Source organism: Cebidichthys violaceus, unplaced genomic scaffold (assembly GCF_023349555.1).
Source record: "Cebidichthys violaceus isolate CVI_PGR_0920_01 unplaced genomic scaffold, fCebVio1.0.p SCAF_20, whole genome shotgun sequence".
In the NCBI taxonomy this organism is placed as follows: domain Eukaryota; kingdom Metazoa; phylum Chordata; class Actinopteri; order Perciformes; family Stichaeidae; genus Cebidichthys; species Cebidichthys violaceus.
In genome coordinates, this window is record NW_027176373.1 from 5,856,316 (window position 1) to 5,870,611 (window position 14,296).

At 40.6% G+C, this 14,296-nt stretch overlaps 2 protein-coding genes across 2 annotated transcripts; one reads left to right on the forward strand and one right to left on the reverse strand.

Moving 5' to 3' along the window:
* The first annotated feature begins 493 nt into the window (after positions 1–493).
* Positions 494–7,542, forward strand: alg9 (ALG9 alpha-1,2-mannosyltransferase). Its single transcript, XM_068715856.1, has 15 exons — positions 494–773; positions 2,384–2,519; positions 2,657–2,791; positions 3,132–3,202; positions 3,307–3,395; positions 3,640–3,775; positions 3,882–3,969; positions 4,295–4,400; positions 4,918–5,040; positions 5,356–5,510; positions 5,632–5,761; positions 5,987–6,134; positions 6,218–6,347; positions 6,444–6,574; positions 6,843–7,542. Exons 1-15 carry the CDS (start codon positions 595–597, stop codon positions 6,964–6,966), a joined length of 1,881 nt encoding a protein of 626 aa, XP_068571957.1. The 5' UTR covers positions 494–594; the 3' UTR covers positions 6,967–7,542.
* A 115-nt stretch (positions 7,543–7,657) lies between these two features.
* On the reverse strand, positions 7,658–13,131 carry layna (layilin a). The gene is made up of 8 exons (XM_068716483.1): positions 13,056–13,131; positions 12,914–12,934; positions 12,422–12,719; positions 11,503–11,660; positions 11,375–11,419; positions 11,214–11,276; positions 10,979–11,075; positions 7,658–9,994 (listed from the first exon to the last, which is right to left on the reverse strand). Exons 1-8 carry the CDS (start codon positions 13,129–13,131, stop codon positions 9,283–9,285), a joined length of 1,470 nt encoding a protein of 489 aa, XP_068572584.1. The 3' UTR covers positions 7,658–9,282.
* Between the last annotated feature and the right edge of the window lie 1,165 nt (positions 13,132–14,296).

Consider the following 14,296-nt stretch of genomic DNA (forward strand, 5'->3'; position numbering starts at 1 on the left):
GCTTACTGTAAAGAAGGGCTAACGTGCTTGTCATGTAAATATTCTACAGCGGCATGTATGATTATGTTAACATACAACCGTAGAACCGGAGGAAACCGACAAAGTGTGTCTAATTTTAAGAAAGAATGTAAATGAGTCTTATTGACATCTGAAGAAGTAATTCACTTCCCCTCAGTGACAGACCGATAAACATAACCTCCTATTTATATTTTGAGGGAAAACCGGAACAGCTGGAGAAAACCTAAACTAATATATTTTTAAGTCGCTGAGAGAATCTTCCAATTCATCTGAATAATTTGGGGGGATCAACTCACAGGCATCTTGTGCATAAGAGCTGGTGTCCATGTCTTCTACCTATCTTTTATCAATTCAAATTAGTCAATGTGTGGTTAAAACGATAGCCATGCTATAAAATCTCCATTCCTCGTGTGCACAGGTTTAACATATTGTTCTAAACATAAGGACAATGGGGTTATAAAATGTAGTCTACATAAAGAGAACGAAGATAAGAGAAAGCTGAGTGCAGTTGACTGAGAGGTCTCATCGCCATAGTCTCTGGTGAGGAGAGCTGTCAATAACCGGACAGCGGCGAAAATGAACGAAGCACGACTCGGGAGCAGCGTCGGAAAAAACATGGCGGCCAAAGCGCTTCGGCAACGAACCAGGCGAGGGAGCAGACAAGATGCAAACAACCTGAACGTCGCCGCCGAAGCTCGGCCACCGAAAGAGGAGAAAGGCGGCGATGACAGTAAAACGACAGAGACCCGGCAAGAGTGAGTATGAGCCGGGAGCAGAGGCGTTAGATCGGGGCTGAGAGCTCCATCCTCCCGGTGTGACTGTGACAGCCCGAGCAGAGGAAGCTAGCTAGCTAACTAGCTACTTTGATACCTTGAGCAAGTTTGGATAACAGCAACACGACAGCAACGATTGAAAACGTCCACCCAACAGCACGGGACAAAGTCTTTAGAGTACTTTTAATTGCAATGACTGTTACGTTGTGTTTCCGCCCCAATAGCTAGTTGGTTGCATGTTTTTAGTAGAGCGACGTAAAGCAGGTGGGTCAGCTTCATTCATTCTGCTGTCTGTAACACTGACAGATAACCTGGTACGAGGGGGTCAAACTCGTGCTCAACACGGACATAAACGTTTATTTTGATTCCGTGATTGTTGTCGTCGATACGTTGCTGAAGTCCTTTGACATAAATCCTACCAGTGTGTAAGATGACGTGTCATATTAAAACGCTGCAGCCTTGGACTGTATGTGCAACAGCTGAGCTAATTAGTGTGATGAATGGAGTGAACGAGAGGCGGTTATCACTGTTAACACGTATGAGTGGTTGTAACTACTGTCTTTACTTATTGTAGTAACTCTGAACAGGCACACAGATGTCCATATCAGGGAGGTAATTATAATGGGCATTGATATGTAATTGGAGTAAATAAAGTGTTTTTCTACTGATAATGTAGTGTTAAACAGCTGTTGTGTTTTTTAAATATGTGTGTGTGTGTGTGTGTGTGTGTGTGTGTGTGTGTGTGTGTGTGTGTGTGTGTGTGTGTATATATATATATATATCTCTTCAGCAATCTGCTCATTGTAAACACACTACTATAAACTACAAATCATCATTCAAAGATTGATACATTTACAATATATCCAGTGAAATACAATGCTGTATGCTTTTATGACTGAAAACTAATAATTAGACAACTAAATACAAATTTAAGATAAATGTATATTCCATTTATTTATTATGTAAAATGCCAACTTACAACAGGACAGAGCCACAAGCTGAAAACAGACAAACAGACTGCAAATAGCAAAAAACCTCAAACCGGAGATGTAGTGGAGGACAGCTGTGCAACTGTATAATGTATCATTATAATTAATATGCCTTTTGATTCTGTGAGTGATACTGCTCAGACATAGATCAACCATGTTTCCGCTGTCTTTCAAACCTCTGAGTAATTCAGACTTGTCTCTGTTGTGAGATGATATTTACTTTGTGCTCCACTAAACACATTATTTTTGTAATTAAGGGCACATAAATTAGCCAGCTCTGAAATAATTACCATACTTGGTGTTTTATTAAAAGCAGATGCACTGGAAACATCAATCAGTTAAGCCTGTGAATGTTTAAACACATAGACGAGCATCAAAGGCCTGTATACAGGGTCATTCATGGCTAATTAGACTGTTTTAAGATCTAGTTCATTTTCTGTTAAATATGCATGAAGCAGACATGATGTACTGTTTGACTACAGTGTGGTACATTTAGATGTTGTTTAATACCTTTTGATGCTGAAGTGGATCGTAATAATAGTGCATATATTTTGATGTGTATTAGTATACAGCAATTGTGCATCTTGTGTTTTTTTTTTATAGGTCGGTAAGTCGTGGAGGGCAGGTGTGGGCTCCAGAAGGTTCCACTGCATTTAAATGCCTGCTCTCCGCACGTTTTTGTGCAGCTTTGCTCAGCAACATCTCAGACTGCGATGAGACCTTCAACTACTGGGAGCCTGTGAGTACCGCTCACTGCTTTCAGAAATCCTGAAGTGTTATCTATGTCAGAATGTCTTCATTGTTCCAGCAAGATACTACTTCTCTTTCTTTATCTGTTAACTGTTAATCTAATTGTTGTGATGACTGTTTTCACAGATGCACTACCTGCTGTACGGCACAGGGATGCAAACATGGGAATATTCTCCATTGTACGCTATCAGGTCGTACGCTTACTTATGGTTACATGCTCTTCCTGCTTGTTTGCATGCCCATGTTCTACAGACAAACAAGGTATCTATTCCAAACTTGCTGTCACTTCAACGTTTGTCGATATTTGAAATGACTTCAGCTATTTTTTTCTTCCCAATTTTCTCTTCTGAAGTGAGAGGACTGTTTGTCTTAAACTGCAAGACAAAGGTGTCCTCCAGTGTGTAGGAACATAAACTGTGTGGGAAATTATTTAAACACATGTGCTCCTTTTAAGAAAAATATGTATTTTTCATAAAAAAAACATACACACACACACACACACACACACACACACACACACACACACACACACAGATGTGTGTATATCAACATACTGGTATGTTTGCAGAAGTTTCAGCATTGTGTTCTGATTGTGTTGCAGGTGTTGGTGTTCTACTTTGTGCGATGTGTCTTAGCATTCTCCTGCTGTGTCTGTGAACTCTATTTCTACAAGTGAGTTTACTTTCCTCTTAAATGCAAGTGGGCATCCTAAGTGCTTTGGCTTATACATTTAGCAATTTAACCATTTGGTTTGTTTGTGTGTGTGTGTGACACAGGGCAGTTTGTAAGAAGTTTGGTTTGCATGTGGGCCGTCTAATGTTGGCCTTCCTTGTCCTGAGCACGGGAATGTTCTGCTCGTCTGCAGGTTGGTCAGATTTATTTACTGAGTTAACCCATTTCCGTCTCTTGTTTCATTTATCTATTCACATTCATCCCATCCCTCGTTGGTGTTTACATCCATCTTTTTTGAATAACTTACCACAGAGCCTTATACTTCTCTCCTCTTTATTGCCAAATCAGCAGTACGTAAACATTTTAGAAAGGGACATTTAATATTTGTGATACTAATAATAATATTTGTGTGTTCCTCTTCTGTTCTTGCTCCTCAGCATTCCTGCCTTCCTCGTTCTGTATGTACACAACGCTGGTCGCCATGACGGGGTGGTTTCAGGACTCGACACCGTTGGCCATCATGGGTGTGGCTGCTGGCGCCATCGTCGGATGGCCGTTCTCTGCTCTTGTCGGGTAAAGGCGTAAACTAAAAGGCCTATTTGTCGGCAATACTTTCCCTCCACAAAGACGTGTCAAAATGTATCACTCTTAAAACAGCTTTCATTCATTTTCTCTTCAGGATTCCCATCGCCTTCGACCTGCTGGTGTTAAAAAGGCAGTGGAGAAGTTTTATTACCTGGTCAGCTGTTGCTCTGCTTCTGCTGCTGGTGAGAATACTTTTTTTAGATGCAAATAAGATAAACAAGTATTTAAATGTGCATATAACAGGACAAAGGTCCATGTATATGAATTTTCTTTGCAGTGTCACAGCTGCAGTGTTTGCACAGACCTTCTGTGGGAGAGTTAATAATTTATTCAGGAATATTATGGGATATTACATGTTCTCCTTCTTTTCGTATGTGTCATACAGACAATTAAAATAGGCATTGTCATGGTAAATATGTGCACTCTGTATAGATACATTTGTAACAATTCACAAATTATATAATGTAATGTTGCTAAATGTAAATGGCTCCTTTGTGTCTTTGTCAGGTACCCCTCGTGGCAGTAGACTCTTTCTTTTATGGCAAACTGGTCATTGCTCCACTCAATATTCTACTATATAATGTCTTCACACCACATGGACCTGATCTGTATGGTAAGTATGTATACAAGAGCCCACATCATTAATGTATCATTTTATATTGTAATAGCAAAAGATGGAATCTTTAGTTTTGGCATGCTACAGTTAACAATGATTAACAATTCTATTCTACACTTTACTGGTGATTATACATGTTTAGGGTTTTGATGGTATCTTATTTTAGTGACAGAGTGGAGCAAATGAAAGCATGAACAATTTAAAGCTGTACTGTTTTTTTAACTCTAGAGGGCATCCCATCATCAACACTAGTATATCAAACCCTTTGAGAGAGTGCCAATCGGTTGTAAATAGACAAAGGCTTAATTCACAGACAATAACACGATATTTGTAAGACCTTTGGGCTTGTGTCTCCACCACCAGTATTCAATGTTTTACCTGGTATAACAAAATATTTGACTATCCCCTCTGTGGAGTTCCCCTTAAAACAACTTGCATAACTTGCAAAAACTATATGTCCTTATTGTGATAGTTTGTACATGTGCAGTGATATTTTGTGTCGTTTCATTTGCAGGTACGGAGCCGTGGCATTTCTACTTTGCAAATGGGATCCTGAACTTCAACCTGGTGTTTGCTTTGGCACTGTTGTCTCTGCCACTCACTGCTCTCATGGAGACACTGTTACACAGGTTCAATGGTGAGGATGGAAATGGTGCCGCAGCAGAACAATATTTATACAGTATCATGTATAAATATGTGGTGCGGTAATGACACACTGGGGTACTTTTCTCCTCATTGTATGAATATTTATGTAAGTTATTTTGGGAAACATATTGAATGCTGATATGATGTAATTCAATCACTATTTCCTGTAACTGTTACTATTACAAAACATCAAAAATGTACCTCAGTCCTCCTCAGTATAGGCATATATACGGTTTAAAAAGTTTATTTTGGCTGTTATGTGAATATTCAAATTTCACGTGCTTGTGCACTCATGTGTTTTGTGCAGTGCAGAACCTGGGCCGTCCATACTGGCTGACTCTGTCTCCCATGTATCTGTGGATGTTGGTTTTCTTCACCAGACCTCATAAAGAAGAGCGGTTCCTCTTTCCCATCTACCCTCTCATCTGCCTCAGTGGGGCAGTAGCCCTCTCCTCTCTACAGGTGTGTTTTGCGATTTTGTTGCAAAAATGGTAGTCCATGTTAGTGGGTTTCACTTGTGTTAGACCCCTTTTGAAATCTGTGACATTTTGTTGTTGTTACTGATTAATTTTATTTTCTGCAGAAATGCTACCACTTCCTGTTCCAGCGGTACCGACTGGAGCACTACACGGTCTCCTCCAACTGGTTGGCTCTAAGCACAGTCCTGGTTTTCTCTGTGCTGTCACTGTCTCGCTCTGTCGCCCTCTTCAAAGGTGTGTGTGTGTGTGTGTGTGTGTGTGTGTGTGTGTGTGTGTGTGTGTGTGTGTGTGTGTGTGTGTGTGTGTGTGTGTGTGTGTGTGTGTGTGTGTGTGTGTGTGTGTGTGTGTGTGTGTGTGTGTGTACACACACAGAGACACTAATCTCCCAAGCACCAGTGTCAGGCAACAAAAGCAAGCAGTTCAAGATGGATGAAATTATATTTTTTCCTTTCTCTACAGGCTACCACGCCCCTCTGGACCTGTACCCAGAGTTCCATCGCATCGCCAAGGATCCGACTCTTCACTCAGTCCCCGAAGGCAGACCTGTTAGTGTGTGTGTGGGCAAAGAGTGGTACCGCTTCCCAAGCAGCTTCCTGCTACCGCACAAGTCAGTATCCAGGTCTTTGTCCAATATGGAACGTGTATTTTGTCATTTCCAAGTTGCTGATAGTTTTTCTTCCCAATCTACAGCTGGCAACTGCACTTCATTCAGTCTGAGTTTAAAGGGCAGCTGCCACAGCCATATGCATCTGGTCTACTGGCCACACAGACCATCCCAGCTAATATGAACGACCAGAACCTGGAGGAGCCAACCAGATATGTGAGTCACTCAGACACATGTGCTTGTGTGTTGACACATGGACACTGTATTTACAAGTAGTTGTCATTTTAATTGGGACATTTCTACTCTGGGCAGATGGATTTACGGCAGTGCCACTACGTAGTGGATCTGGACTTGGATGAAGAGACGCCACTTGAGCGACGTTATTCAGCCAGCAAAGAGGAGTGGAGCATCATCGCCTATAAGCCTTTCCTTCAAGCCTCAAGGTATTTTTCCAAATAGAAAGAAAGAAAAAAAACTTGTCTCCCAAATCTTCAGAAGATGATAAATATGTTAATCCTTACATTTACTTTTTTTTTTTTTTTTTTTAAAGTAAGGGTAACCCCCAAATCATGAAACATTTGGTAGAACTTCAGCATTGAGCAAATTACTTGTCAAAACGAAATAGAAAATTACCTCCTATCTATTTTTACTGCGTACAAAGACGTCTGAGAGACTGATGCAGTTTCTTAATAAAAACTATTTCTCTATCAGGTCATCTCCTCTCTTCAGAGCGCTCTACATCCCATTTATATCAGACCAACACACTACCTACAGGCGCTACGTCATCTTGAAACCACGGCGGCAAAAGCAGCCTCGTAAGCGGACCCATGGCTGACCATTGAACCTGAACTTGGCCCCAAGTACAAAATCTTAACAGATATCAATCACTTCCACTCAAAACAGCTGGTATTTGTGTGTGCGTGATGGTTGGACACGTATGCATGCATGTTTTTCGAAGTATTTGTCTCATTTGAAGATATCAGAACCTTTTAAAGACATTGTTTCTGCCTTTGGGTTCATGTATGTGTGTGTGTGTGACTGAAGAGAAAATGTTATGTACAGTATGTGTGCTTGGCAGGTATCAGCTGGACCCGTATGTCAAACATTTTTGTGTGTGTTTGTGTTTGTCGGTGTGTAAATGAATGTTTTAGTGGATGCACACTACAAGATTTTACATGTATTTAGACAGGCCGTTACACACAAATGAGTGGTTTGTTTTTTTTCATACTTTATTTGAAAATGTGGCCTGAATTGAAGTACTTTTCTGAATGATGAGTTTAAGAAATCTTGTAGTGTTTGCTTGTCTGCAATTGAACAGTATCTTATTGTGTGCTCTGTGTGAGTGGAGACGAATGATAGCAAGGGTGCGTTGTTAATTTAACTTGGAATGATAATAAAAGACATGATTGACTGCCAATACAACCTTCCTGTTATTTCTTTGGGACAGTAAAATCACTTCACCACAAGCAGACAGATTCAATTCTAATCTCATTTTATTTGAAGATGTAACAAACATACAAACCACTTGTTACTTACAGGAGAGACGTCAAGGCATTATACATTCTGAATAAGTAATATTAATGATGCTATATTTTATCATTCTTTGATGTCATGCCATTGCTGTGGTGCGGCTGCAGGCACTCAAATTCACTGTATGAGCCACCTTTCCACTCGCCAGCAGACAGAACGTCATTAATAGACAAGGGAACAGTGAAATTTAATTTAAATTCACAATTTAAGGTCATGTCAAAACACACTTGCAGTACATACAAAATATTCAACCCTTGCTCCCTCAAGCAGTATTGATTTATTGTGTCTTTGTCTGTTTGAGGTAGCCTGTTATATATCAGGTAAACATGGGTGTGATTTAAAACAGTATTTTCAGGCACAGCAGCCACATAGGGTCCAAGACATCAATAGTTAACCTACCAAGCAAGGGCAGCATGACAAGGCCATGCAAACGGGCTGCTACACAAAGTCACGCATCATCATTCAGTCAATCAGTCCGATTTGTGATATGCACAACAAATGCATCAACTGAAATGGTTGGAGCCTATAGAGATTCAGAGAACGTATTTAGTCTTGAGGCATGTAGTGTTTAAAGATTACTCCAATGTCTTTGTATTATACAGTAACACTGCCGGGCTCACGATGGACATTTTGATAAACTATCCAAATCAATGTAGTAGACCCAGAGATGTTTTTTTCATATTCCACACATTCTTTATAGTCAAAACATGGAGCCTACATTACCAACAATTCCTCCACCAACAGTTTGGTCTGAGATTTTGTGAGGAGCGGGCTACAGAGGTCTGGTAAACTTGCGTTTTTCTAACTCCACAGCCCCAGATTTTATTTTTCTCCACACATTGTAGTCTTCAGCACCAGCCAACACAGACTCGAGCGACAACACTTCAGTCAATGTGGTGCAATCTGGTGCCACAAAATGGCTTCATACGACTTTTTTTTATGTGCAGTAGCATTCCCTAAGACCTTTAAACAAGCTTTAATTTGTAAAATTTGTGGCGTTCATATTTAATATTTAATCCCAGTGTTGATTCACCACCACAATATAGTAAAGGTGAATGGACTTTTGATTTGCGGTCCAGAAACCAAAGATGTCTGTCCCCAAAGATGCAAACACAAGATTCTTCAGTAGTTACAGAGAAAGCTGTAGTTGTGTGGATTATTAAGAGTGACCTGGACATTGTTTCTGGAAAGATGCTGTTGAATTATTTAAATGTAATTCCCCAATACTGTGACCGCCACAAACAGTTAATTCGCCTCTATTTTAATTGGGTTGGAGGCAGAAATCTCAGGGACGGATGTCACAAAACGTGAGTAATTCAAACCCAAACTATCAGCATGGCTACACACCACTAAAGATAAGTGAGAACATGTTTTTTTGTCATTTGGGTAGGTGGCTTTTAATGTTAAGATCCCATTCTGTCCAAACTAATTACCTTATATAAATTCGACAAATATATATATATATAGATACAATTTGAGCATTTCCTCATCTGATTTAAATCCCCTAAAAGACCTCAGAAATATGCCATACAAACAATTCACGTGCGTGCGTAGTTCTCTTGTCCCCGTCCACAATCACACATACACTGCTATGTACACAGTAAAGGAGCTGTTCAAAGGATCAGTAGTTTTCTCTGTTGATCCAGTCTTGTTCGTTGAAGTATCTCCTGCCGACATCAAGATTCAGGCCATTTCTGTAGCAATCCAGATTTGCTTGGTAGGATTTTCGGTTTCCACATGTTCCGAGGTTGGTTTGGTAAGTGTCTTCTTTGCCGTTGGTGATGTATGTCTGATAGAGGTCGGCTTTTACCGTGTGACTTCCAGGCCTCAGTTTGGGATCGTAGAGGTCACTCCCTCCTCTGATGCTGCCATCATACAATCCATGGTCTCCATACACACTGCTGCCGTAATGCTCACTCTTTGTCGTACGACGACCTAGACTCCTGTCGTAAAACTCTCTGTGCCCGGTGCTACATAGACTGCTGTCAGTCAACTCTCTCTTCCCAGAGCGGCCCAAGCTGGTGTTGTAGAAGTCGTGGGTGGCACGACGCCCAAGGCTGAGATCATTGAGGTCAAAGTTGAGGAAGCCGCTCTCTGTGCTGGCAAGCGTCACAAAGCCGCTCTCTGTGTCCCGACCGCCCAGGTTGTCGTAGTCACCTGTCGGGGTGTCAGGGGAGGAGCATAAAAAGGAGGTGTTTTTGGTCTGCGGGCGAGCTGAAACCAGGTCGTCATCCTTCTGGGAGCGAATGACATTGTAGACGTCAGTAGGAGCCGAGTTGGGGCAGAGGCCCGGCTCTGTCTGGCACAATTCTGATTTCTGCTGTTTCCTGCTTCTGTTTCACACACAGAAGAAAAGCATACTTTAACATGGAATGAAACCTGAACCAGACTGTTTTTCAAGGTGTGGAGAATGTAACGGATGCAACAGTTTTCCTGGCGCTCATTAACCTAATTTTAGGTTTTTGAGGTGTTGATTCAAACAGTTTTTGTACTCACTCTTGTGTATCAATCCACAGTTGAAAATAGTCCCCAGCAAATGCACAACTTCCCGCCGTTTGAGTAACGCTTGCTAAACACAGCCAACCCAGCAATCAGAGGAAATGGTATAGCTTTAAAAAAAATTTAACAAATATTTGTGAGCCGATTTTAAAGATATAGTTGTCAGTAGGAAAAAATGGACTTTGAGCTGAGTGCCAAAGACTGGTTCGGAAGATTAAAAAAGACTGAAACATTGCTGGTTTTGGTCTTTTCAAGGGATTTGGCAGAATGGCCAATCATAGCGTAGCATCTCTGAACAGGGTCCGACAACTAACCGGCTCTACTCCAAAGACTGATGCAATTGTCTCAGATTTTCTTCATTTTCAGGCTGGTTTTGTGGATTACAAGCTAGTCGTGGTTGAATGTTGTGTAAAAGTGATACCCGTTACCCGGAGAAGTTGGAAGGAGATATACTTTTCTAAAAATACGTTTCTACGTGAAAACCTATGGAGCTAACATTAGCAGCGTAAATTAGCACATGCATCATTAACTAGCGTTAGCACGTCATGCTACGTGAGCTACTGCAGGTATGTAAACACATGCTGTTTTCCTTTTAATGGTTGTAACAGTACATTGAGAACTACTCGGCTTTACAGGACAGACTGTTCGTAATATTGTGTTTTTCTATGGAACATTTTTTTGCAAATGTTAGAATAAGCAACATGATGTTGTGTCTTGATCGCTGGTCCTATGAAAAGGTGAACTGGTGAACCATGTTAATATTTGTCAGTTACTGTAGATCAAAGTTTTCAGTATTTGCATTTGTTTAAGATCCTCACCGTCTGGCAAGCAGTTTGAAGCAGCAGACTCCAATCACTGTCAGTAACAGCAGTATCAGGGGAATGGTAGGAATGATGACGTAAATCAAATTAAACGCTTAAAGAGACAACAGACAACAGGGAGAACCAGATTTAGTGACTGTCAAGTTGGTGTTTGGATAAGCACATCAAAGTAGAGAGTGTATACTTGTCTCCTTCGCAGAAAAATGTTTATCAGTATGAATCTTCAGTCAACCTGTACTTCTGTCCTGGTTGTGATCACTTGGATTCCACGGCAGCGCGGATGAAGGGAAAACATCTGTAATGAGAAGCATCTTATATACACTGTATATAAACCACAAAGATAACCTCAAAGTATCCAAAATGTCAGCTACATCATATTTTGTGACATTTTACTTGTTTGAGTGGAGTTGGGAGAAGGGGACGGTTCCAGTGGCCTCTCTGTGTAGAAAAAAGAATCACGATCAACAATGTTCAAGTATTTTCAAAGTAAAAGAATATTGAAATACTGTGTCAGTATTCACCTGCAGTGTATTTGCAGATGAAGTTGTTCTTGGTTTCACAATTGTCGTCGTTCCACTGGAACATGTAGAGTCCCCCGAGACCGGGAGGAGCGGACGGTTGGTGATACATTACCACACACACCTCATAGCCGCATGATGGCTCATCCCAATGCCAGTTCCTACAACAAACACACACACACACACACACACACACACACACACACACACACACACACACACAAAGCACATGTACATTCTAAGCTGCCTTAACGGAAATCTTTACAAAACTTTAATTCCCAAATACAAATTTGGTAAATAACGGTAAAAAAACAATACTTTTTGTAAGACTACGAGCTGAAATGTCTGTTTGCACCAAGTTACGAAATTTGTGCTGAAAGCTGGAATGCATGGCCGGTCAAATTTTTTAATTGCATTTAATTGTTCTTTGATCATATAGTTCCTAATTAAATAATTTAAAGAGTGCTAGTTTTAGACTGTTTCACATTAAAAGTGATTGTACAGTTATTGTGCTTGTGTTAGACATCATTTGAGGTAGTCTGACGCATCGGCCTATATTACCTTATTATCTGTAACTGTACATATGTTGGCCAACAAGTAATAGGAAATTGCAGTACAGAAATGTAAAAATATGTTATAGGTCATTTTGAAACTGTAAAAATATAATCCTAATCCTTTTTTGAAAAAAAGACTGTCAGCTGAAATATCATCAGATTTTTTAAACTCTCAAAATCAATAAAAGCCTAAAAAAACTAAATTCACTTTGATGACCGCACAAATGAGGACACACCTTTCTTTAACACTCAATCCTCATCATGCAATCAGCAGTAAAGATTTACGAGAGCAAATCCATTTCATATTTCACTTCATGGCTCTAAAATGTACTTTTGACCCCTTGACCCTCTAGAAACCGCTCACCCACCTAAATGTGGACTTGCTGCCGTCCAGCCAGTAGTACTGTGAGGAGCAGTCTGAGCTGCTTTCCTCGTTTCCGTGATTTCGGCGGAGACCGATCCAGAAGTCTCCATCAGTTGGACGGAGCTCTGCGATGAGCTGCTCTATGATCTTCTGCTCAGATGCCGACTCCACGCTCAGCAGCTGTCCTCCGTCCCGTCTGCAGGCGAGTTCTGCCTCTACGAAGTTCAGCCTCCGCCGGAGCTCAGAGAAATAGGCCAGCTTGTAACACGGCCTGCCTTTTCCTGCCTTGCACACACGTTGACCTTCACCCACACACACAAACACGTACCCGATAACGCATACCAGAAGTACAATGAAGTGTCTTCACATGTTCCCTCACATATCACAAGCATGAGCTAATAGTCTATGTTAGATTTTGCACCCAATAGAGATGGAGTTAGTTGTGCTAGCCTTTAATACTGTAAAATAGTTTTTTTAGGAGGAGAGCGTTGCCTACCTCTGGCTTCGAATATATCCGCTTCAAGAGCCAAACGTCCAGCATAAAGGACGGCATGCCGTGGAGAAACCAAAGATAGATCCGCAAATGAGTCAAAAGTTCATGTCTTTGAGCTGTGTTGTGTTTTCTGTGTGCAGCTTACCTGTAATGAGGCTTGTGGCTGCAGATGGATCAAAACATAAAAGCAGGAGGTGACAGAAGATTGTCAGCAGGTCCATCTTTGTCAGCTGTTCACCACCACCTCTTGTATTTTAGTTTTGTCTTTTTCATATTCCGCTGTCTGCTCCTCTGGTCATCAGGGGAGCTCTGGTGCAACCAGAGAACTTCAGCTGAATCTTGAGAAGTGCAGCTGTTGCTTCGGATGGAAGAAAATGCCCTAAAAAGGATGAAATTCAAAGAGAAAACTAAAAAGTGCTAAAGAGGCAAGTCTCCTGTTCTATATGCTGAAAAAGAGAGTATGTGAGACAGAAGGAGGAGCAGGAAGAGGAGGAGAAAAGACTGCGTGTTTGGGAGGGGGACTGTAATCTGTTAAGAGCAGTTTTAATGATTGGGAGAAGAGGCTGCATCGATTGCAAGACATCTAATCATGCAAGTGCTTCTCATCGTAAACGCTGACAAGAGGCAGATTTCGCTGCTTCCTTTGTTACTTAAGCTTTCGATATTATCATCACAAAAGTGTTACATGAAAATGATCTGCTCTAACTCGATCAGGGACATTTTAAAGTATTTCTCTCAGGTCCGTCTTCACAGTGGATTGCAGTGTTCTTCCCTTCTTGTGCTTAAGTACAAAGGACAGATCCAGGAGGAGGCACAATACCATTTCTTTATTAATTAAGTCATAAACTTAAATATTTCTGTGCAACATCAAATATGTAAAACAATTGAAATTAAGTTCAGACTGTCAACTGTTTTTGATTCAAATGTTGCTAAATCCTAATTGGTGCATAATGTACTAAATACATGACGTCACATTTTTCCAGCTGAGTGCTGCCCACTTCAAACCAGTGAAAAGAGCAGAGGTAAAAACCAAATACTGACAATCTGTCTTTTAAAATGACCAAAAATAGTTGTATAATAATATGTGTTAATGTTGGACTCCATCACTCAGAATAATAGGCTGATGGATGGAAAAAGAATTTCAGGGTCTGTAACCATTTGTCTGAAATGAAGGATAAATGTGTCAAATGAGTCAACAAATCACAACAGGAAATTTGACATGCATTTATATAGTTCACAAGAAAACCATGTAACATCCCTGATCTTTTTCTAGTATTATTAAAACAATATTTAGTAATTTACCACTCTAATAAATACAAAGCTAAAGTAAGCAGCTGGTTAGCTTTGCACAAAGTGCCACAAGTTCACCTTTATTGTGACTTTATA